Raw genomic sequence first — 22,762 nt, 5'->3', positions numbered from 1 at the left:
GTACTAGAATTACTGCCATGTGGGTATTGGGAATTAAACCAGGATCCTATGGAAGAGCAATCAGTGCTCTTAACTGCTGAGCTGTCTTTCCAGCCCCACAGAGTGGAAATTTTAAGCTGTTCACTTGCTGGCTCATGCTCTTTCAGGGTCAGCAACAGAGAGCAGGGTTCTGTTTGCACGTTAGACCTCTTGGAGGTCTTTGGAGTGTTTTAATCCAGGGGACTGAACTCACACAGTTGTCAGCTTAGAAATACCTAAATGTCATTTCTAAGTAAGCCTTTAGAAGTGTAAGGGTGGGGCTTGACTGGAGACAGAGACCAGTTGAGAAGCTACTTAATATCCACCTTAGAACTAAGGAGGACCTAAGGCAGGGGTCAGCTGGAAGAAGAGAATTTTATATTTAGAAGGTAAAATCAGATGGCTGGGGCTGGGGAGTTAGCTCAATTGAATGCTTGCAGGCCTGAGTTCCAGCCCCAGAACCCACATACAAAAAGGTATGTGTTGGTAGAGCATGCCTAGAATCCCCGCACTTGAGGAGGTAGAAACTGGAGGATCCCTGGAGCTCTCTGGCCAGCCAGCCTAGCCAAATCTGCAAACTGCAGACCAATGAGAGACCCTGTCTCAAAAAACCAAGATGGGCTGGGCGGTGGTGGGAAGATAGCCCGGCAGAGAGCAGGGGAGAATCTGTCCCAGCTAACCCACTTGACAGTGTGATCAGGGTAGAAGCCGGTTTGTGAACATGGAGGATTGACAGGAAGTGAAGAGGGTCAGAGAGTGTGGGCCTGTGAGCCTTTATCAGCTAAGGTAACTTGAACACAGTATTCCTGAGGCCTGGGGAGTGACGGTGGGGTCTGTCTATCCTCAGCGCCTATGAGAAATGGAAGAGGAAAGAGGGCATCTCTGAGAGACTGGGTACAACTCAAGGTAGAAAGGTTTTAAGGGAGAGGGAAACTGACTTGAGAACTGAAATTGTTATGAGAGAACTCGGGGAAACCAATTGATGAAGACTCCGAATGTGAATACCCTCAGTTGGGGCATCTGTGAATTTTCTCCTGGTTCTTTCAGAAGTAGGGACAAAGAACATAGATTAGTCCCACAGTTAGGGTTTCATCAGATCAAAGGGCAGGAGGTCAGAGTGTTAGACCGGTCAAGAAACGTCACTAAGCCAGTAGCTTAGGCTGTAGACACAGGTCTTTCATAAGTATCAAAGGGTGAGTGTGAAGGATGGAAGGATACATAGTAAGAACATATGGTGACACCAGGGACCTGGAGTCTCTGGAGAAGATCAGACCTATCTGGAACCTCATGCTTGTGGCATAGCTGGAAGGCCTGGAGGCCACAGCTAGGCAGAGAGCACCTGCAGCATGAACTTCTTACTTAATGGCAAATCCCTGTGGTCAGTGCTGATTGGAATCTAAAATGGAAAAACACTGTCAGGAAAATGCCATATGTGGGGTTAACCATGAAGACTTGCCCTCTCATCTGACAGTGACCTGCGGCTCAGCTCAGCTCTTCCTGCTTTGGATGTCAAGTCAGATCTGGAAGCAACACCCTCCCTCCACTGTGAGTCAGAGTCAAAAATCAGAAAGTGCTCAGTGGAGTGAAAAGAGATTGGGGAGAACGGGACCCACCTACACGGTATTGGAATGACATCATAAACACAACCAGACAGCAGAGGAAAGTGCAGAGGAGTGTTGAGACCGCGGGATCTGTGAAATGTTACCAAAATGCTACCTCTACAGAAAAGTCCCAAGGTGTTTTTCCTTGCCACTGCTGGAATGCAGTAAGAATTCCCACCCAGGGTGTTACTTTTCATTATCATCCTCTTTATGTTGCTTCCTAAAATAATAACTGCCATTCTGGAGATAACTAACCAAGATGGCTTAATTAGGTATCAGACGGATACCTGTGCCCAGGAGCCCCATTACTGCAGGCCTCCTTATGCAAATCTCTCTGACTATTCCCAGCCTGACTAGCTAAAGAGGCAGATGTAATGGGAGCAGCTGGACTGAAAGCACAGCTGGGCCGTCCCCATGGAGACCAGACTCCAGCTCGAGTGCTTCCGGTTGCCAGCTTTCTTCCTCGTTCTTTCTTCATTGAGCAGCGCATCAGCGCTCAGGTCTGTGCAAACCAATCACTGGGGAGCTCGTTAAATAAATTCTGCCTCCGTATTCTCCGATTGAGCTACTGGATCCATGATTCTCACAAGCCCATAGATGAGGCATGTTCTCCTCCTGGTGGTCCTTGGGTCTCCTTCCAAACAGCCATCAACAAAGCTCCGACTAGCCTGCAGGAGCCTATGCTTCATTCTCACTTTGGCCCTACTTCTCCCCTTTTGTTGCCCTCCCCAGCTCCTCTATGGTCTCCAGTAGTTCCCTGTGTTCTCCCTCCTACCGCCAGCATGCCATTCGTGGGTGCTGGGGTCTGTCACTAAACGAGTCTTCCTCAGGTCAGTCTTTAGCAAGTGGCATTCAACCAGTGATCTCCTTGAATAAGACGAGCTGAAAATTCTATTAAAACACACATGGGTGCCGATGAGGCTCAGTTGGTGGAATGCCACTGAACAGGAATGAGGTCTCGGGGCCATCCTCAGTACTGCATAAAGTCACTCGTGGTGGCCACACCCATGATCTCAGCACGGGTAGTAGAGGCAGGATTCGAAAGGTCAGCCTTCTCAGCTGTACAAGCTTAAGACCAGCCCGGGCTATATAAGACTCTGTCTCAAATTAAAAGTTTTAAAAGAAAGAAGAAGAAAAAAAATATCACAGAGTATCCCCCAAATCGAAAACCAGCTTCACTGCTTTTATCTCACAACCCAATAATCCTGGGGTGTCACAGCTGGAAGGCATCACCTATGTATCTATTCCACATCTGGATCCCAGAGCTCAACAGCAGCTGGGTGTCTCTGGGAAAGGATGCTGCTTTGCTCATTGTCCACTGGGTCAACATATTGGAAGGCCTTTTTTCTTTCTTTGTTTTGGTTTTTCAAGACAAGGTTTCTCTGTGTAGCCCTGGCTGTCCTGGAACTCAATCTGTGGACCAGGTGGCTTTGAACTCAAGAGATCCACCTCTGCCTCCCGAGTAAATGTTGCTGGGAGTAAATGTTTACACCACTATGCCTGGCTTTTTTTTTTTTTTAATATTTATTTAAATTTGGTTCTGGGGAGAGTCTTATCATTTAGCTCCAAATGGCCTTGCACCTGTTGCTTAAACCAAGCTGGCCTACACTGGGTGGTGGTGGCAAAGGACTTTAATCAGGAGACAGAGGCAAGTGGAGCTGAGTCTAAGGCTAACCTGGTCTACAGAACAAGTTTCAGGACAGCCAGAGCCACACAGTGAAACCCTGTCTTGAAATAAACAAAACAAACAAAAAGCAAAACAAAACCAAGCTGGCCCCAAATTCAAAGAGATCTGCCTACCTCTACCTCCCGAGTGCTGGGATTAAATGTGTGTGTGCCTGGCACGCTGGTATCACAGGTTAGATATACCACATCCTGGCTGTTCTTTTCTTTGCTTACTTATTGTGAAACTGCCTCATATGCCCCAGGCTAGATGAGTATTCTACCAACTAAGTGCTTCTTAACCCCTAAACAACCCTTTCAAATAAGTATCACCCTGCACGAGATACATGTGAGGAAGCTGAGAACTCAAGAGGCATACATACACAGACAAACAGGCAGGCAAATGATACCTGTACACATAAAAATAAAACTCAATTAAAAAAGCAAGACTTTTTCAAAAAATAAAATTGCAGACCTGAGCTGGATATGAAAATATATACTTTGTTTTTTTTTTTCCAGACAGGGTTTCTCTGTGTAGCCTCATCCTCAAACTCAGAGATCCTCCTGCCTCTGCCTTCTGAGTTAAAGACATGTGCCACCACCTTTACCTGTCTGAGGCAGGAGGCTAATAAATTTGAGTTGAAGATAGCCTGTGCTACATACTGAGTTATTACCTCAAAAAAAAAAAAATTAAAGGTGGGTAGGTGGCGAGATGGCTCAGTGGTTGAGAGCACTTGTTGCTTTTGTAGAAGACCCAGGTTTGGTTCCCAGCACCCGCATGATGGCTTGCAACCTTCTGTAACTCCAGTTCCAGGGGATCGGACCAGCCTTTGACCTCCACTGGCACCAAGCACACAAGTGGTGCACACAAATCGGTGCAAAGAAAGCACTTATAAAATAGAAATCTTTTTGACAATTGTTTTTTTTAAAACAATGGTTCAGTCCAGACCACTCCCTCTGAGGAGTCTGATTGCCAGACCGGAAGCAGGATGCTCCAGGGAACTGGGGTTAACAGCTATCGGTGATTATGACTTCTGATACCCACCAAAATCCAGGGGTACTCACCTAGCCCATTTGGCCCCGTTTTGGGAGTTGTCATTAGGAATGAGTCCTGCTGTCTTCAATGCTTCATTTCCCTACTCTTTCTGAAAGCTGTTGATTTGCTCACACTGAGTTAAGCATCTCTGCCTTTGTGTGTTTGTTGTATGTGCTGATAGAAACTGGAGGGAGAGGACCTGCTTAGAAAGGTTCTTTGGAGTCACTCCCATCTGTGTTGTCTGGAAATTGGCAGTTCAGTTCACAGGTCAGCAGTGGCAGCTCAGATCACTAGAAAACACTTCTTGGATACACCAGCAGTTCAGTTCGGTAGAGTCAGGATAGCAAACACAAATCAGTGGTGGCACTACCCAAGCAGGCCTTAGCCTCAGCAGGAGACAGTAGGAGGGACCAGGAGGAATGCCAGAAGTTCTCGGCTATGCCTCTCTCATCAAACTGAAGATCAGCAAAGACTGGAGCCCCACGAGCCTTGCACAGATAGCTCTATAAGCAAGCCAAGCTCAGCCTCTGTCACTGCCGTGGAGTCCTTTTTATACTCTCTCCAAACATCCTGTGTCCTCCACGGGTCTTAGCATGTCTTGCTTTAGCATGTGTGTCTGTCTCAGCTCACATCACTCTGCCAACCAGCCAGAGTCTCCGGAAGCAGCAAGAAACACCACCACTAGTTTCTTGGCAAGTTTCTGTCTATAGAGTCCAGACAAGTTAGCTCAACTATGTAATGTAAGGTGGACAAATACATGCATGTTGTTAGCAATAAATCTTTTATCAGGTTTCCTTTCACGTGCTTGCTTTAGCAGAACATTCTCTCTCCTGGGTCTGCTTCAGCAAAACATCCCTTCGTGTGTTTGCCCCAGCAAAACACCATCTAACTGACTTTCCAAAGAACCCTTACATTTCTACTTCATATGTCTTTTACTTACACCTCCAATTGTGAGAGCTCAGAACCTCTTGGGATCCGTGTGATGTTATATAAATGTGTCTAGCTTGTATCCCAAGCAGAAGTGTGTTCCTGTGTCATCTCTGGTCCCTCCTCACAGTAGCCAATCCTGACTCATCTCCTAAGGTTAGAGTCCTGTCACACCACTGCAAAACCTTTGCTGGCCCACTGGATACCCACAATCATGGCATTTCCACAACCCTGTAAAAGCTTATATTGTAAGGCTGTCTCTACCATCTGGCTTTAGGCTTCCTGAGGTCAGTTTAAGAACAACAACAAAAAAATGTTGGACTCAAAAAGTCCTGTTTGTGTGTATGCACGTGCACATGAAAGCCACAGGATAGGCGAAGCTATATCCTTTGGCTCCATCCTTCTTGTTTTGTGAGGTCTCTCGCTGGCCTGGAGCTTAACAAGTAGGTTGGCCGGGCGGTGGTGGCACATGCCTTTCCAGCACTTGGGAGGCAGAGGCAGACAGATTTCTGAGTTAAAGGCCAGCTTGGTCTACAGAGTGAGTTCCGGGACAGCCAAGGCTACACAGAAAAACCCTGTCTCGAAAAAAAAAACAAAGCAAACAAACAAAAAAACCCAAATTGGTTGGCTTGGCTTGCTGGCCAGTGAGCCCCAAGCAGCTCCCTTTCTGCATCTCCTGTAGCTGATTTCTTACATAAATTCTGGGGATTAACTCGGGTCCTTGATCGCTCCAGCCCCTATGTGTGGTTCCCCCTAAGCCCCATCCAAAAGCGGCCTCAAGGATGCATGCTCCTGATGCACGCTCTCTAGAAGGCATTTAGAAACAGTGTGCAAAGGGGAAGATGGAGGGAGACTAGCCTCCATAGAGACTTGTCAGTCAGTGCTGAGAGACAGAAATACCCAGGAGCGATTACTGGAGCTACTGCTACATAATGGATCATTCCAAAGCAGTCATTTATTGTCTGTTTTTGTTAGTCAGGGCGAATGTTGAAATATGTTAAGTTCTGGTTTTCCTTCCCAGTCCTGTTCCCAGAATGACGACTCTGAGACAATTTACTGTCTAGGCTATAAGCTTTGGCTCATTCCCTGGCTAGCCTGTAACTTATTTAACCCATTCAAACTCTCCTATGTTTACCATGTGGTTAGTTACCTCTCTTCAGTCCTGGCCCCCTTCTCTCAGCATCTCCCTGAGTTCATCTACCTGCTGGTTTATGTCCGTCTCCTCAGTCCCTCTCTCTTCTCTCTGTATCTCCTTTTATTCTCATGCTATTTCCCAGAACTCTCTCTCTTCCTGCCAGGGTCCCACCTCCTATTTCCTGCCTCAACTCATTGGCCATTGGCTTTTTTATTGACAGGCAATGCTTATAAGAAATTTTCTCTACAGGCAAGTCATTCTCTTGGGCTTCCAGCAAAGATCAGAGCTGGCACATAACCATGTAAAGGCATTTCTTCTGTATTTGGCTTTTGGTTGGGAGCTCGGCTAAGGCTGCCACCCTAAGTGCACAGCCCCCTCCCGTCTTGGGACTTGAGCTTCCTGATGGTATGGTGGCTGGGCTTCAAGAGCTCCTGTCTCGAGAGCAGCCTAGGCTGAAGCTGTTCTATATTTCATAACCATGTCTCAGGAATCCCACTCCAGCAGCTCTATTGTTTGAAGTGGTTATTACGGTGCATGCAAGCTCAAAGAGGAAAGAGAGATGGCAGCTGTCAGTGAGGGGGTGTCAATGTCACATCAGCAAGGGCACACAAGGGATGGGAGTAGACCAGGCTTCAATCTGTCACAGACATGAAGAAAGGCCACGTCCCTTATCATAAGACCTGAATGGGAAACCCTCAGTGAGATGAGAGAGGCCAAGGCAGGTGGGTTGCAGAAGGGCTGTGAGCTTTCTCTTCACTTTCAGAGAGTGAATAATTATCGATCTGTTAACAATTAGGAAGAGGGAGACTGACTCCTGGTGATGGCATCTAACATTGTCTGAAAGCTCTGTCTTCAATGATCAGATCCACTTCTTGCACATCTTGAGAAGTGCAGTTCAGCTGTCGCAGCTGGAGTGGCATGCTCATGAGCTCTCTGTGGACCCTGTCCACATGCCATTACATCTGGATCTCGTTACTCCAACACCATTCCTGTCACCGTCCATGGCTGTTTCAGTGTTCACTGGTGGTATCCTGGCCCCCAGTCTTGTCACCCGCTCACTGTGGCTGTCTCAGATCTGACTGGTCTTCTCACCTGCTCACTGTGGCTGTCCTCAGATCTGACTGGTTTCCTCCCATGGCAGCCCTCTGGGGTCACTCTTCAGGCTGTCTGTCTCTGAGAGCAACTCATTCTTCAGCACCACAAAAGCCTGTGGTCCTTTAATCCTTCCATTCGCTGTCATCTACCCACTCTTGACCTCGCTTCCACCCCTACCCCTCCTCAGCTTAGGCCAGGAGCTCATCACTGAAAAGCACCCCTTTGCACGTGTTCTCAACTTTCTCGCCTCTCTCCCTCGTCTTGTAGTTTCCCAGCAAGCCCTAGGCTGTTTGAGCCAGCCCACACTCATCACAGCTGCTACCCTGTAGCTGTGTGAACAGCACATGAGGGATCCTTCCTGCTGTGTGTCCTCAGGGTTTGCTGGAATAAGGAAGCAGGATCAGTCAAATCACTCCTGTGCCTCGAGCTGAGCCGCCTCGTCTTCGGGTCAAAGGTCACCAACTGCCAGGCTTTAGGTTTTGCTGCTCATACCTTAGCACACACCCAGCCATAGCGGGAGGATACAGATCCTCTTCAGAAAGCACACACGATGGATGGACAGACAGTTGGATGGACAGGCATGGATGGATGGGGTCTGGTGGCTTTCAGATTAGAACCATGACATAGCATCCTGTCTGTGGACATACTTTCCATTTCATTTTCATTTTCTGTACATTCAGCTCTGCTCAAAGCATGATTGACATTTCCTTTCTATTCTAAGCACAAAGCAGAAACTCCCATGTGCAGATTAACCAAAGTTAAAAGAACTCGTTCATTTTCCAGAGTCTTAGAAAAACTAAGAGGATTCGGGGGCTGAGGGTGGAAGGGGCTGTCCCAATGGCAGACACATCATAGTGCGTCAGAAAGGGCCATCATTGACACTGGGAGGCTTGGAGGTCTGGAGATGTCTCACTTCAGGCCCCTGGGTCAGGGTCTCTGCCAAGCGAAGGGTGTGCGTCGGTCCACTCACGGAAGCATCTGGACCTTGCATTCTTTGTCACAGACTGCCGCCACCTCCGTAGGGGTTCCCAGCACTGGTTTCAAGCAGATCAGCTTTTCCATCGAGCAAAGGTTCTAGCTCAGGCCAGAAACTATGGAGGACAGGAAACTGCTCCTGCCGTTTTGGAACTCATCTTTGTCAAAGGCGGGAAGCTTGCTATATAGTCTGGTGGCTAGACCATAGTGTAGTAATGTTTGAGGACGTCTGCTCCATAACAAAGAGGAAGAGAGGATTAGCCTGCCTGTAACTTCGCTTCTGTTATGAATTGTGATGTAAATGTCTAATAGGCAACACCTGTGAAGGGAATGCTCCCAAGGGGAGATGTTGTTGGATGGTTTAGATGGTACTCTGACTTCTGCGGTTGGTTTTTGGTTTTTGTAGATATCTGAGACGGGAGGAGTCTCTGAGACGGGAGGAGTCTCTGAGACGGGAGGAGTCTCTAGTGTGTGCCTCTGGCTGTACCAGAACTCAGTACGTAGACCAGCAGAGCAGGCTGGCCTCGAACTCACAGAGATCCACTCACTATGCCCGGCTTTGTGTTTTTAAATGATGTCACCCAGGCTGAACTCAAACTGGAGATACTTCTGCCCAGTCCCCAGGGCGGCTATTACAAGCATGTCCCACCATATTATGGACGACTCTTTTTTTTTTTTCCTGTTGTTGCTGTTAGTGTTTCTGTTGTTGCTCTGTACCCTAGGGCAGCCTTAACCTCAGGGTAATGCTCCTGCTTCATCCTTGTAATGCTGAGACCTCAAGTATGTATCACCATTCGTGACTTAGAGAGGGTCCTTTTTAAATATTATGTGTATGACCTATTTTTCCTGCATGTATATTTGTGCGTCATATGCATACCTAGTGCCTGCAGAGACCAGAAGAGAACAGTCAGAGCCCCTGGAATTGACATTAACGGACATTTTGTGAGCTACCGTATGCATGCTGGGAATTGAACCTGGGTCGTCTAGAAGAGCAACTAGGTTTGCTCTTAATGGCTGAGCTGTCTCTATCTATAGCCCTTAGGAATATTCTTTTTTTTTTTTTTTTTTGGTTTTTCGAGACAGGGTTTCTCTTGGCTGTCCTGGAACTCACTCTGTAGACCAGGCTGGCCTCGAACTCAGAAATCCACCTGCGGCATGCGCCACCACCGCCCGGCAGGAATATTCTTAAGTAATAAGTTGGACCTTACCAGAGTATGGTAGGAGTCACAGAAAAAGACATTAATGCTTATTTAAAAAATCCCAAGGACATGGTAAATCTAGGGGACAAATTTCATAATTTCCACACACCTGCCTATGAAACACATGACAGCATATTAATTTTTTTTTGTTTTTTTTTTTTGTTTTGTTTTTTTTTTTTTTTTGAGATAGGGTTCCTCTGTGTAGCCTTGGCTATCCTGGAACTCACTCTGTAGACCAGGCTGGCCTCAAACTCAGAAATCTGCCTGCCTCCACCTCCCAAGTCTGGAAAGGCATGCACCACCACTGCCCGGCGTCAGCATATTAATTAAATTTAAAAAAAAAAAGATTAGATGGGGCTGTTGTGGTGCATGCCTTTAATCGCCTTTAATCCCAGCACTGGAGGCAGAGGTGGGTGGAGCTCTGAGTTCTAGGACAGCCTGAGCTAACAGTGAGCTGCAGGAGTCTCAGAGCTACACACAGAGGAAGCCTGTCTTGAAAAACCAAAGAAACAAACAAAGAAACAACATTTGAATCATATGGTTTCTTTCTTCTCATTTAGCAAAGAAGGAGAAGGAGGGAGGGAAGAAGGAAGGGAGAGAGAGGGAGAGAGAGAGAGAGAAAGAGAGAGAGTTATTCCAAATTTGTCTGTTTGTTTGAGACAAAGTCTCTCATGTCAGTCGTTCTCAACCTCTCTGACTCTGCGACCCTTTACTATAGTTCCTCATGCTTTGGTGACCCCTAATCGTAAAGTCATTTTTGTTACGACTTCATAACTATAATTTTGCTATTGTTATGAATCATAATGTAAATATCTGATATGTGACACCTGTGAAAGGGGGTCGTAGCCCACAGGTTGAGAACCACTGCTCTGCATAGTCATGGCTTTCCTGGAACTTGCTATGGTAACCAGGCTGGCCTCCAAATCACACACATCCTACAGCCTCTGCCTCCAGAGCTGGAATTAAAGGCATGTGCCACCTCACACAGCTCTTCCAAATTTCTAATTTTGTGTCAAGGCATAGTTTTTAAAAATTAACCCTCTCTAACTTCTGCTTGATTCTATATGTGTTACCCTCAAAAATTGATTCATCCCAAGCTCATGAGAGTTTCATGAGAATGCCTTTTAATATGGAAAGTAGGCTTGGTGAGGAGCCGAAGTCCAGAGTCAAGGCCATCTCAGGGACCATGAAGACTCGCACCAGAGTTTGAATCCCCCTCAATTGGGTGTGAAGGCGGGAGAGAGAATTGACCCCACAAGCTGTTCTCTCCTCCCAACATGGTATGAGCACCCATGCACATGTATCCCCAAATACATACGGTAGTCAAAATGTAGATCTTTGTGACCAAAGATCACAAAGATCTGGGACTCTGCCATAATTTCACAGCGTTCATTGTAAAGAAAGTCTGTCTTCAGGTTTACTGCTGTATCAGAGGCCTGCCAGACACCACAGAAATAATAAAAACATTACCTCAGAAATCCAGAAAATGAGAACTCTATTTCAAGGAGAAATGAAATGTATCCAGCATACATGGAGGTGAAGAATGATCATCGTGGCTGCTGTCTGTCCTTAGACAAGAAAAGTTTACAGTCAGCCATAGCAGTGAACACCTCTCACCCCAGCACTGGAAAATTGAGACCCTAGGATCTCTTTGAGTTCAAGGCCAGCCTGTTCTTCATAGTGAATTACCAGAAAGTCAGAGCATAATACTATATAATAGATAATATATAATAAACTATTAGATAATTATATAATAGACTGTGTCTATTATAATTATAGATAGATACATATAGATAGATAGATAGATAGAGAGATAGGCATAAACAGATAGAGGTAAGTATAGCTCTATCTATAATTATAGATAGATAGAGATAGATAATGTAATAATTACATGGTAAACTGTGTGCCAAAACCAAAAACATAAAACATATATGTTTTAAATATTATATGTGTATTTACATAAAGGACTTCCAAAACCAAAATGACAGTTGAACAATTGTATAGTAAACAACCTTGATAAATATTTTGCAAAAAGAATTGCTGCGGACCGGGATTTCTCGCGGGGTCCCTGTTCCGCGGGACAAGGGATTCTGGCCAGGTGGGCACGGGATTTGGCTTTGACAAACAGACTACACACGGGTGGTGTAAAATCTGAGTGTATTTCTTTAAAAATGGCATGAGGCTTTTACAATCATTGCAAAAGAGAAATAAAAAATCTGGCAGCTCAACAGTTGAGGTACCTCTGAGGCTATCTGAAACATACTGAGTCTAAAGTAGCAGCTATCTCCTCTGAACTGATGCTGTATCCCCCCGGGCCCAAGTGCTCTGGGCCCGGGGGACTGTGAGAGATACATGAATCTGAGTCCTAGCCCATCTAAGTTCTAGTGCTAGTCCTGCATGTGAGTCCAAGTCTTTCTTCTTCTAGTCTTAGTGCTAGACTGAAGTCAGGTAGGCAAAACGACCCCCACACACCAAGGTCAGTAGGGTCTGGTAGCAGGAGGAAGAGGGGTGGAGCCCTCTCTGTTGAGGTATTCTTATGCTAATTCTCTGGTTCTAGCTGGAGGCAGGCAGAGGGGAATCTCGACCTAACTCTTTCAGCTAATGTCTTAGAGTGAGAGAAACCTTTCAATTACTCTCTAGTACTTAAAACATTAAACTAGTATAGTTGGAAACATTGGTGAAGGTCAGAAAGCAATGTCCGAATTTTCTCTTGCTAGCTGTAAGAAAATGATATCTTGGTGAGTTCTTAGCACACTAGTACGAGGACATATCTGGGCCACCTCTGAGTTTGGGGTGCCAGGCGACAATGCGGAGGCAGGAGACTGACTTTCCTTGAAGTTTACGCCTCAGATACCGCCTTCACGCAAAATGTGCGTGGCAAAGAATGACATCTAGAAACTTAAGATGGCCACATGGAACTTGGTAAGCTTCTTCACAAGCTAACTTGATTATACTTGTCTACATTTTTAAATACTAAAAAAAAAAAAAGTGCCCAGTGGATCCCCACCATCTAGGATTTGGCCTTGAGATCCAAAATTAGCTACTAATTCTCCCAGAACTAATCAGGATGCAGAGGACTGACTGGCACAACAGATGTGCTTGCTCGAGTGCTTCTAGCGCCACCTCCTGGGAAGTGGCTGTCTTTACCTTCTATTCAAAGGGATAGAAACCTAAGACTAAGAATTTGAAAAGGGAGGCAGGGGCGGCTCTCCCAAAAAGGAATAGGGAGGCTGGGAGTGGGGGGAGGGGCGTTGTGGGGGTAAGGGGGCAGGATAGCCCAGTCTTTGTAAAGTGCTGCCCTGCAGGTTTAAGGACCTGAGTTCAATCCCTACAATATACAGGAAACAAAACAAAACAAGAACAGTCAAGGTGGCACAGGACTGGGCAGGCAGAACTGATAGAACCCTGGGGGCTCACTAGGCCAGCCAACCTAGACAAGTCAAGTTCCAGGCCAGTAAGAGACACTGCCTCAAAAGCAAAGTAAAATGGGTAGGGCATGGTGGTGCATGCCTTTGATCCCAGCATGAGAGGAAGAGGCTAGCCTGGTATAGTGAGACCCTGTCTCAAAAACAAAACCAGACAAACATTTTACCATAATTAAGACCATAAAAAAGCCTCAACAGTCTCCTATGGCAGAAGAAACTCAGCCAACATGGCGTGCTACTGAGTCCAGCTTTACATGGGTTCTGAAGACTTGAACTCAGAACCTCCCTGAGCCATCTCCCCAACTCAAGAGTTTTTGTTTGAGTACTTTTATGGGTTGTGTTTGTTGTAGAGACAAGATCTCTCTCTGTCTTGTTTGTTTTGATTGAAACAGGGTCTCTCTGCATAGCCCTGACTGTCCTGGAACTCACAGAGATCTGCCTGCCTCTCTGCCTGCTGAGCACTGGGATTAAAGATGTGTGCCACCACAATTGGCATACTTGAACTTTTGATCCTCCTGTCTCCACCTCCTATGTGGTGGTTTGATGTAGACTGCCCCATGTAGTTGTTTTTTTTTTTGTGTCCTGTGGAAGCACTCTGCCAATTGAGCTGCATCCTACCCCTTTTGTCCATGTTACATTGTTTGAGATACTTCATTTGCCAATCAGTTGCATATTCTGATCAGGGAGCCCAACAACTCATTTTCCTTGGGATCGAGGCTTCCAACTTTTCTACAAGCCTGAGAGAATAGAACCAGTGTGTCGCTAGGACAGTGTATAGAAAGCTTTGCTCTTGGTAGTAACCGCCTTTGTCTTCTCCAATCTCTTCCCAGGAGTCATCGCTCCAGTGGAAGGAACTGCCTTCGACCTGAGAAAGCCAGTGGAGCTTGGAAAACACCTGCAGGGTTACCACATCCATGGTTTCGATCATAATTTCTGTCTGAAGGAATCAAAAGAAAAGAAGTTTTGTGCAAGGTTGGAACTTTGTTCTTATTGCCTCTGCATGGGAGAAGAAACTGCAGCTCTTACTTGAGGAACATTGAACATTCCTTTTGGCGGTTCCAATAGCGCCTAATGGGAGCAGAGGTCAAATACCACACCCCATTGTAGAACCCATCCCCCCAATCTCACTGTCTTCCTGTCACCTTACCCAGCATGCTCTCTGGCTTTCCATCTCTGCCTATCCCATAAGGCCCTTTTCTCTAATTCTCCTGTTTTGGCCACCCCTGCCTTCTCTGAACTCCAGAGTCCTTGGTACATTCCTCGTATGTACCTTTCCTCCTTGGAGTTCTAGGAACAGGGGCCTCTTAGGTCCCACCTGCTCAGGAAACCTTCCTCCTATGTTCCTATGGCTCATGCTCCTGCCCTCGCCACCCATACCCAAGGAGCCCTTCCCGCCTTCTCCCCATTGATTCAGATCCTGGGCCTCCTCTTCCTAAACATTTTTCTCCAGCCTCTTGGTTGACAATGCATTTTGCTTTTAATTTTTTTTTGTTATATTATTAGTGTGCATTAGGGGGAGGATGGGAGAATGGAAGGGGAGGGACAGAAAGAGAAACAGAGAGAGAGAGAGAGAGAGAGAGAGAGAGAGAGAGAGAGAGAGAGAGAGAGAATATCTTTCAGAAATTTATTCTCAGGCTTGTATTGGAAGAGAAGAGCCATCTCACCAGTTCAACATACTTTGAATGATTTCTTATATGATTTGCTCACTGGTGTAAGACTGTGTAACACAGGCCTTTATGTCCCTTTAACAAGAAGTACAGACCCAGGCTAGGCAGTGTTGGCACAGGCCTTTAATCCTAGCACTTAGGAGTTAGAGACAGGCATATGTCTAAATTTGAGGCCAGCCTGGTCTACAGAGTGAATTTCAGGGCCACACAGAGAAACTCTGTCTTAAAAAACAAAATGAGTCAATCAATCAGTTTTCAGAACCCTGTAGCTGAACATGGGAGCTGGGGGGAGGGAGTGTGTGGCGTACACAGGCCTTTACTCCTAGGACTCGAAAGGAGCAGGCAGGTAGTGGCCCGAGTCCCAGTGCAGCCTGGGTCAGACCCGTGGGTAGTATGTCTCAGTGGCACTGGCCGAGTACTCACGAACAATTACAGGGCCCTGGGTTCCATCTTGACCATCCCAAGCGAAGAATCTCAGGACCCTTGAATTGCCTCTCCAGCCTGGCTGCTCCTCCCCAACTCCCATAACTGGCTGTGGTCAGTCTGTGTTACCCTTTCCCAGAGAGGCCAAGATCATGTGACAAGTTGTTTCTGAGGGTCCTCAAAGCCAAAAGCCCATGCCTTCCTTGTGAAGAATGTATGTCCTGTTCTTATCTCCTGCATCCTGCCCCTGCTCTTTAGTCAGGTCTAATTCCAGTCCCAAAGCTGTTTCCTGGCCGCTTCCCCACTCAGATTGGCTTGTCTTTACCCGCCAGGGTGCATCACGCTGCAAGTGGGAGGATCCTGGAAGTATATACCACCCAACCTGGCGTCCAGTTTTACACAGGAAACTTCTTGGATGGAACTCTGAAAGGCAAGAGTGGAGCGATCTATCCCAAGCACTCTGGTTTCTGCCTGGAGACCCAGAACTGGCCTGATGCAGTCAATCAGGTAAAGCCACAAGTGTGGGGAGCCACAGCTGCCACCCTACATATGTACTGAACACCTGGTCTCCGGCCAGAGCAGAGAGCATTGAGATAAACAGGCCTTAGTTGGAAAAGCTGAGTGCCTCTAGGTTGTGATGCAAGCTGGCATGATTTCCCGCAGCCTATTATGCTTTGCCACGTAGCTGATGCTGATTGGGACCAGGGAAAGTATTTAACCCACAAGGGCTGGGGGCTGGATATAGATATAGATATAGATATAGATAGTAAGTAAGATGTAGAGATTAGGAGTAAGTATATAGGGAGAATATAAGAAATAGTGAGTATGTAGAATTAGGGCTGGTGATGGGTTAGGAGAGATTTAGGAGTAAGTATGTAGAATTGGGGCTGGTAATGGGATAGGAGAGAAGATTAGGAGTAAGTATGTAAGGAATTAGGAGTAAGTTGTAATGATAGTAAGATGTAAGAGATAGGAGTAAGTATATAGATAGTAAGTATGTAGAGAAAGAATAGTAGTAAGTATATATGGAGATAGATATAGATATGGATATAGATATGCATATAGATATAGATAGATATAGATAGAATTAGAGGTAAGATGTAAAATTTAGGAGTAAGTATGTAGAATTGGGGCTAGTAATGGGATAGGAGAGAAGATGTAGATATAGAAGTAAGATGTAAGGACAGATGTAAGATGTAGAATTAAGAATAAGTATGTAACTAATAAGATGTAAGTAGTAATAAGTAAGATGTAAGAAGAAGATATAGAAGAATATAAAAGAAGCTAGCTAGAGAAGAAGTAAAAATGAAGGTTCCTGATTAAACTGCATGGAGAAGGGCTCGGTGTTTGCCTCCTTATTTCCGCTGGACGGGTAAGGCTGCTGACACACAAGCTCACTTGTCAGAGTGGCATTGATCCACTGTCACGAAGCCTGGCAGGTCACAACACTCAAGTGAGGCTGCATGGTTAAAGTCCATGTCTGTGCTTTTCAATGTATACAACCACATAAAATCCACAGCTAAATAGCTGTGGTTAAAGGTACACATTTTGTACCATCATCTTTCTCCAGTGTTTCTCCTGATCCTCATTCATTCTCTGCACTTTCTTGGGAAGTGGGGGCTGGGCAGGGACACACCATGGAGGTCAGAGGACCACTTGCAGGGGTTTGTTCTCTTTCTCCATGTGGGTTCCAGGGATGAAACTCAGGTCATAAGCCTTGGCCTCAAGCACTTTCAGCCTCTGAACCATATCTCCAGCCCACAACCACACTGCTGAGAGGCCCTCCAAATCGCCCTGTTTGTTCTCATGCCCTCTCTAGTTGTTACTTAGGGGATGCTCTAAGGTCAGTCACGGGAAGAAGCTTGTGGCTTACTCCAGAATGGAAGTCCAGGCATTGCTTCCTGTAGCAAATCTTGCTTTGACAAAGTAGGCTTGGTGCTGTGGGATATTTTCATTCATCTCACTGCAGATCGATAACACACTGTCCTCACACTGGCTTGGTCCACAGATCCTGCTCCAGACACTAGTACACTAGTACAGAGGCACACCCCCTGTGGCTGTTTGTATAGCCATGATGGCTGCTATGCAAACTGTTCTAACTGCTGATTTCCCTTCACAGCCCCAGTTCCCTCCCGTGCTACTGAGGCCTGGAGAGGAGTACAACCACACCACCTGGTTCAAGTTCTCTGTTGCTTAAAGAAGACAGAAGATGGGACCTGGTTAGGGGCCAGGATGGTCCCCACTCACCTGCCTCGCTTTAAAAGTAATCCTGCATGTTAAGTCATACAATACTCAGCTTGAATACTGATACCCTTTCCCAGCAGCTGGCTACAGGCCATGTCTAATGACCAGCTCTGTTCTCTGTCCAGTGCCATCACCTAAGGTCTGATCCTGGTAGAGAAGTGGTCCTCTGGATGCCCCTGATTTCATGGGCTCCATCTCTCCATCCTGGTTCCATCTTGTCTATTTTCTTTAAGCCTTCCTTTCTTTGACAGAACTCTGTTTTCCTGCCTCCTCTTTTACCTCCAGAAGTTTTAACCGGGTCTTGGGTTCAAGCTGTGAAAATTCAAGTTCCCCTCTTGCCCCTACGTCAGTCTGCCTGAACATCCCTAGGGTCCCTGAAGGACAAGCAGGGTCTTGGACCCTGCTCCATCAGAACCTTTCTTCTCCAACTTGCTGTAGGAGCTACAGAGATGGCTGAGCAGTGAAGCACACACACTTTTCTTGCAGAGGACCAGAGTCTACCATGTCGGGCTCTAGGAGATCAAGCACCCTCTTCTAGCTTCTGGGAATACCCACACTCATGCACACCCATACATCTACAACAATTAAAAATAAATCTTAAAAAGTAAAAAAACAAAAAACAAAAAAACAAAAAAAAACAAAAACAAAAACAAAAAACACTTTAGAAGCATTAGAGTGAATTGAACTATCTTTTTAAGAGATGGTGTGATTTAAATTGTAAGATCCAAATACCCAGAATAATTTCAGTTTTCCTGCCTTTGAGGTTAACTAGAAGCTTGGCTAAGGTGTAGCAAGATGCACAGGCATAGAAGGCAGGAGCTGTGTGCCAACAGTGCCTAGAGCATTCAACTTTGCACTAGAAGTAGATGCTCCCTTGAGATGAAATAGGTGGAGGCTCCTCATTTCCTCAAAGATTACATCCTCGCCCATATGCCTAGGCTGCTGATTTTGAAAAACAAACAAACAAAAAAAATGGTTTATGTTATCTGCTACAGTCAGTTCAAATAAAACCAAAAATTTCAGAAGACACTTGTTTACTGGTGTGTGTGTGTGTGTGTGTGTGTGTGTGTGTGTGTGTGTGTGTGTAGGTGAGAGCATCTCCCTCGCCACTTCCTTGCCTTGAGTCATCGCCTCTCCTGAGCCTGGGGCTCAGCTTGTTTCAGCTGGGCTGGCTGCCTGGAAGCTTCCTCTCCACCACGCCCGCTAAGTACTGGAGTTACCGATATGTATGACCATGCCCAGACTTTTTGTATGTGTGCTAGGGATCTGAACTCAGGTAGTCATACGTGCAAAGCAAGCGCATTTACTCGCTGAGCCATGTGGGGACTTTTGTCTTCTCACCTGTGAGACAAAGGGACAAGAAGATGAATACCTGTCGTCGGCAGGGTAGCACCTAAAGCTGAGATATCAATCAAGTTCTTTTTCTTCGGGCCCAGGGCCCTTCAGAGCACAAGGAAAGGGTGAACAGCGAATGCTCAAGCGACCAAAGCACTAAACAACAAAGACGAGGAGTCTGGAGCTGTGGCGTTGTTCTTTTTCCTCACTACATTTGAGCAGACATGTAGGCCTAACACATCCATGCTCAGAGCTCCTACAATCTGTATTTTGATCATATTCTTCTCGGACCCTCTGTATAAATAAATCCTTACTGTTCCCATTGAAGGGGAGCTGTCTCCTCCTTTCCTCTGATAGGGAGGACAGAGGCTCAAAGAATCAGGAAGTTCCTCAGAGTTGTAAGATTTGCAAGGTCCCTCCTCCAGGGAAGTTGGGGTTTTCTAGAGTAACAGAACTTACAGAGTGTATGTATTAGAATGACATATAGGCTGTGGTCCAGCTAATCTAATCCAACAGTGGTTGCCTATGAACTGAACAGAAGGCCCAGGAATCCAGGAGTTGTTCAGTCCACGTGGCTAACTGGTCTTCAGTATACACGAGAATCCCAAAGAATTATGCTCTAATGACAGCAAAGGAGTGGATTTGCTAGGGAGATGAGAGCAAAAACTTCCTATTCCCATGTCTTTATATAGGCACACACAAGTGTGCTCTTCCATTTGGGGGTTTCAGTTCATTCCAGGTATAGTCAGGTTGACAACCAAGAATAGCCATTACAAGCCTGAGAAGAATCACGAGGGAGAGAAGACCATAATCAGTCAAGCTGCCTGAAAGCTATACATGGGACTCCACAGTTCCTTCCATGAAGCTGTCATCCATACAGGATTGGGTGGGACTTAGCAGTGATACAGTTGCTTCAGCTCACCCACATTCCTGTAAGTAGCGCCAGCATCCACATCATCTGTACTCTGCAAGTGCAAATAAACTCACTGCCCCATCACATTGGACTTTGATGTACAGCTTGCTTTGTTCTGTGGTTGGTACTCTTTCAGGGGTGAAGAGATATTTGTGTCTCATCAGGAACAGTTATTGCAGCAACCATCTTGCCAGGATTCCCCTCCACAATCTGCTGTTCGTTTTAACTTCATCATAATGGTTGTATATATGAATGGATGGTTTCATCTGACCTAGAAGGGTAAGGAGGGTGTGAAGAACAGGTCATGGCAGACCCAGGATCTATGTCTATATCTTTTGATAAGAAGCACAGTTCTGGGGCTGGAGAGATGGTTCAGCAGTTAAGAGAGCATGGACTGCTCATCCAGAGGTCCTGAGTTCAATTCCTAGCAACCACATGGTGGCTCATGACTATCTTTAATGGGGTCTGATGCCCTCTCTGGTGTGTCTGAAGAGAGCAACAGTGTACTCACATACTTAAAATAAATAATCCAAAAGAAAGAAAGAGAGAGAGAAAGAAAAAGAGAGAGAGGAAGAAAAAAGAAAGAAAGAAAGAAAGGAAGGAAGGAAGAAAGAAAGAAAGAAAGAAAGAAAGAAAGAAAGGAAGGAAGGAAGGAAGGAAGAAAGAAAGAAAGAAAGTAAGAAAGAAAGAAAGAAAGAAAGGAAGGAAGGAAGGAAGGAAGGAAGAAAGAAGCCCCAGTCCTATTGGCACTATACACAAGGGAAAAGTTCCATTTTTTTTCTTTCTTAGAGAGGGAAAAATTATAATTCATGTCTTAGTTACTTTTCAATTGTGTGACCAAAGCACCATGGTCAAGACAAATTTAAGTTTATTGAGGGTTTACAGTTTCATGGTGAGTCCATGACCAACAGATCATCATGGCAGGCATGGTGCTAGAGCAGTAGCTGAGAGCTTACATATTTATCCACGAGTAGGAGACAGAGGGTGAGAGGCAGAGCTGAGAATGACATGAGCTTTTGAAACCTCAAAGCCCACCCCAGACCTCCAATAAGTTCATGAATCCTAATCCTTCCCAAACAGTTCCAGCAACTGAGGACCAAACACTCAAATGCATGAACCTGGGGGCATCCTGTTCAAACCACAACTTGTAATATATAATACTGGTAAATAGGGAGTGTCTGCCCACTTACCGCTGGTACAAACATACGTTAATACTACTTTATTGGAGGGACCCTTGATAGAATCTATCATTATTGCAAAACACATGAGCTAGGGCTGGATGATATCTCACACCTTTAATCTCAACACACTAGAAGTAGAGGTGAGCAGATCTTTGTGTTTGAAGCCAGCCTGGTCTGTATAGTGAGTTCTAGGACAGTCAGAACTATATAGAGGGACCCTGTCTCAAAAATTAATAATGATGCCGGGAGATGGTGGTGCACACCTATAATCCCAGCACTTGGGAGGCAGAGGCAGGCGGATTTCTGAGTTCGAGGCCAGCCTGGTCTATAGAGTGAATGCCAGGACAGCCAGGGCTACACAGAAGAACCCTGTCTCGAAAAACCAAAAAATTAAAAAAATTAAAAATTAATAATAATGATGATGATGATGATGATGATGATGATAATAATAATAATAATAATAATAATAAAGCCTGGTTGTCAGAACATGGCTTGTGAGAGCATCCAAGGAAACAAGACAGAGCTTGTGAGCTCAGTTTCTTCAACACAGACTTGTTTCATGGTCCTCCCAGGAGGAGGCAGATGGGGTAAGTTGACTTCACACTGCTCACTATTGCCTGCAGTAAACAAAGTAGTTAAGAGACCTAAGTTTGGTTCCCCACATGTATGTTAGGATCATGTATGTTCTGGCTTCTTTAGGCACCCAAATATATGTGACGTACATTCACAGAAAGACACAGATACACATAAATAAAAATCAACTGAAAAAGTTTTCAAAGAAATACTAGACCAAGCATGTGAAGGCAGGTCACAATGTTTATCAAAATGTGACTGGTAACAATGAAGAGTTTAAGCTACCCAATAAATGCCATCAACATGGGAAAATGTAGTCAGCTGAGATCCTTATGAATATCAGAGATTAAAGCCATTACCAAGGCAACTGGGCATGAGAGAGGCAGTGTTTGATGCAAGTTCACCCAGCCAGATAAAATTGTTCACAAGAGTTAGAAAGAGATTAATACAGCAGGGACTTTGGGACTGGAATAGGGCTTTAGTACCTTTGCTGAGACCCACAATGGGATATGATCTTTAAGAAACAGGAGGCTTTGGTGAATCTAAATGACTTAGAGTAGCATATAAATCAGACTCATGGTTCTAGAACAATCACAACAAAATGAAAAGAAAAAAATAAAAACAAAAGCAAGCAAACAATGGGACATGTCTGGATCACCTGAAAGTAAAATGTGGCAAAATGTTGAGCTAGTGAAAACAAAACAAAACAAAGCAAAACAACAACAACAAAAACACTGACAAAGCTAAACTCAGTGAGAGCCTCTGAAGATACTAAAGCCTGAAAACAGTTTGTAGAAGAGAGAGATAGTACAGATGAAAAAGGCAGTTTACCCCAGGGATGGGCAGTTATCCATCCAGAGTAACCTGTGCATGTTTTTCTCCTGCAAGAGAGTGTAGCCAAGATAAAATTTATTCACTAAGGCCAAGGTATATCTCAAGAGGCAGGTATGTCTAACAGAGGGCAGCAGACCTAGCCATAGCACTAGCTAAGAGCCTGTCAGTCCTGGGAAACCACTTCAAGCTGAGGTGGCAGCTAGAGCCAGCCCCTCTGCCCTCCACACACACCTTGGGCCTGTTGGAGGTGGTAAGACGGCCTCAAGGGGTTTGCAGGATGAGACAGGTCAGCTCATAGAGAAGAACCCCATGGTGCAGAGCTAAATAAAGTAGTGCCTCCCATCCACACAACTATACCCCACATTCACGCCTTGGGGAAAAAATGGTGCATGTGTGAATTCTTTTTGTGAAGCATTGGGCCTTGCTAACACTTTGTCATATTTTCCAAGAGTTCTTTGTGTAGCCCTGGCTGTCCTAGAACTCAACTCCGTAGATCGGGCTGGCCTCAAAATTCACAAA

General features: G+C 45.5%; 1 protein-coding gene across 1 annotated transcript in view; it reads left to right on the top strand.

The window, feature by feature from the left end:
- The window catches only part of Galm (galactose mutarotase), a 55,752-nt gene extending 37,318 nt beyond the window's left edge, over nt 1–18,434 (top strand). Inside the window, exons 5-7 of the mRNA XM_031356344.1 lie at nt 13,904–14,045; nt 15,496–15,670; nt 17,283–18,434. Of these exons, the coding sequence (XP_031212204.1) occupies nt 13,904–14,045; nt 15,496–15,670; nt 17,283–17,360 (395 nt within the window). The 3' untranslated portion in view covers nt 17,361–18,434. The remainder of the gene's footprint in view (nt 1–13,903; nt 14,046–15,495; nt 15,671–17,282) is intronic.
- Nucleotides 18,435–22,762: the final 4,328 nt, after the last annotated feature.

Source organism: Mastomys coucha, unplaced genomic scaffold (genome assembly GCF_008632895.1).
Source record: "Mastomys coucha isolate ucsf_1 unplaced genomic scaffold, UCSF_Mcou_1 pScaffold6, whole genome shotgun sequence".
In the NCBI taxonomy this organism is placed as follows: domain Eukaryota; kingdom Metazoa; phylum Chordata; class Mammalia; order Rodentia; family Muridae; genus Mastomys; species Mastomys coucha.
Note: the sequence above shows the minus strand (reverse complement) of the source record. Positions and strands in the feature narration are given on the sequence as shown.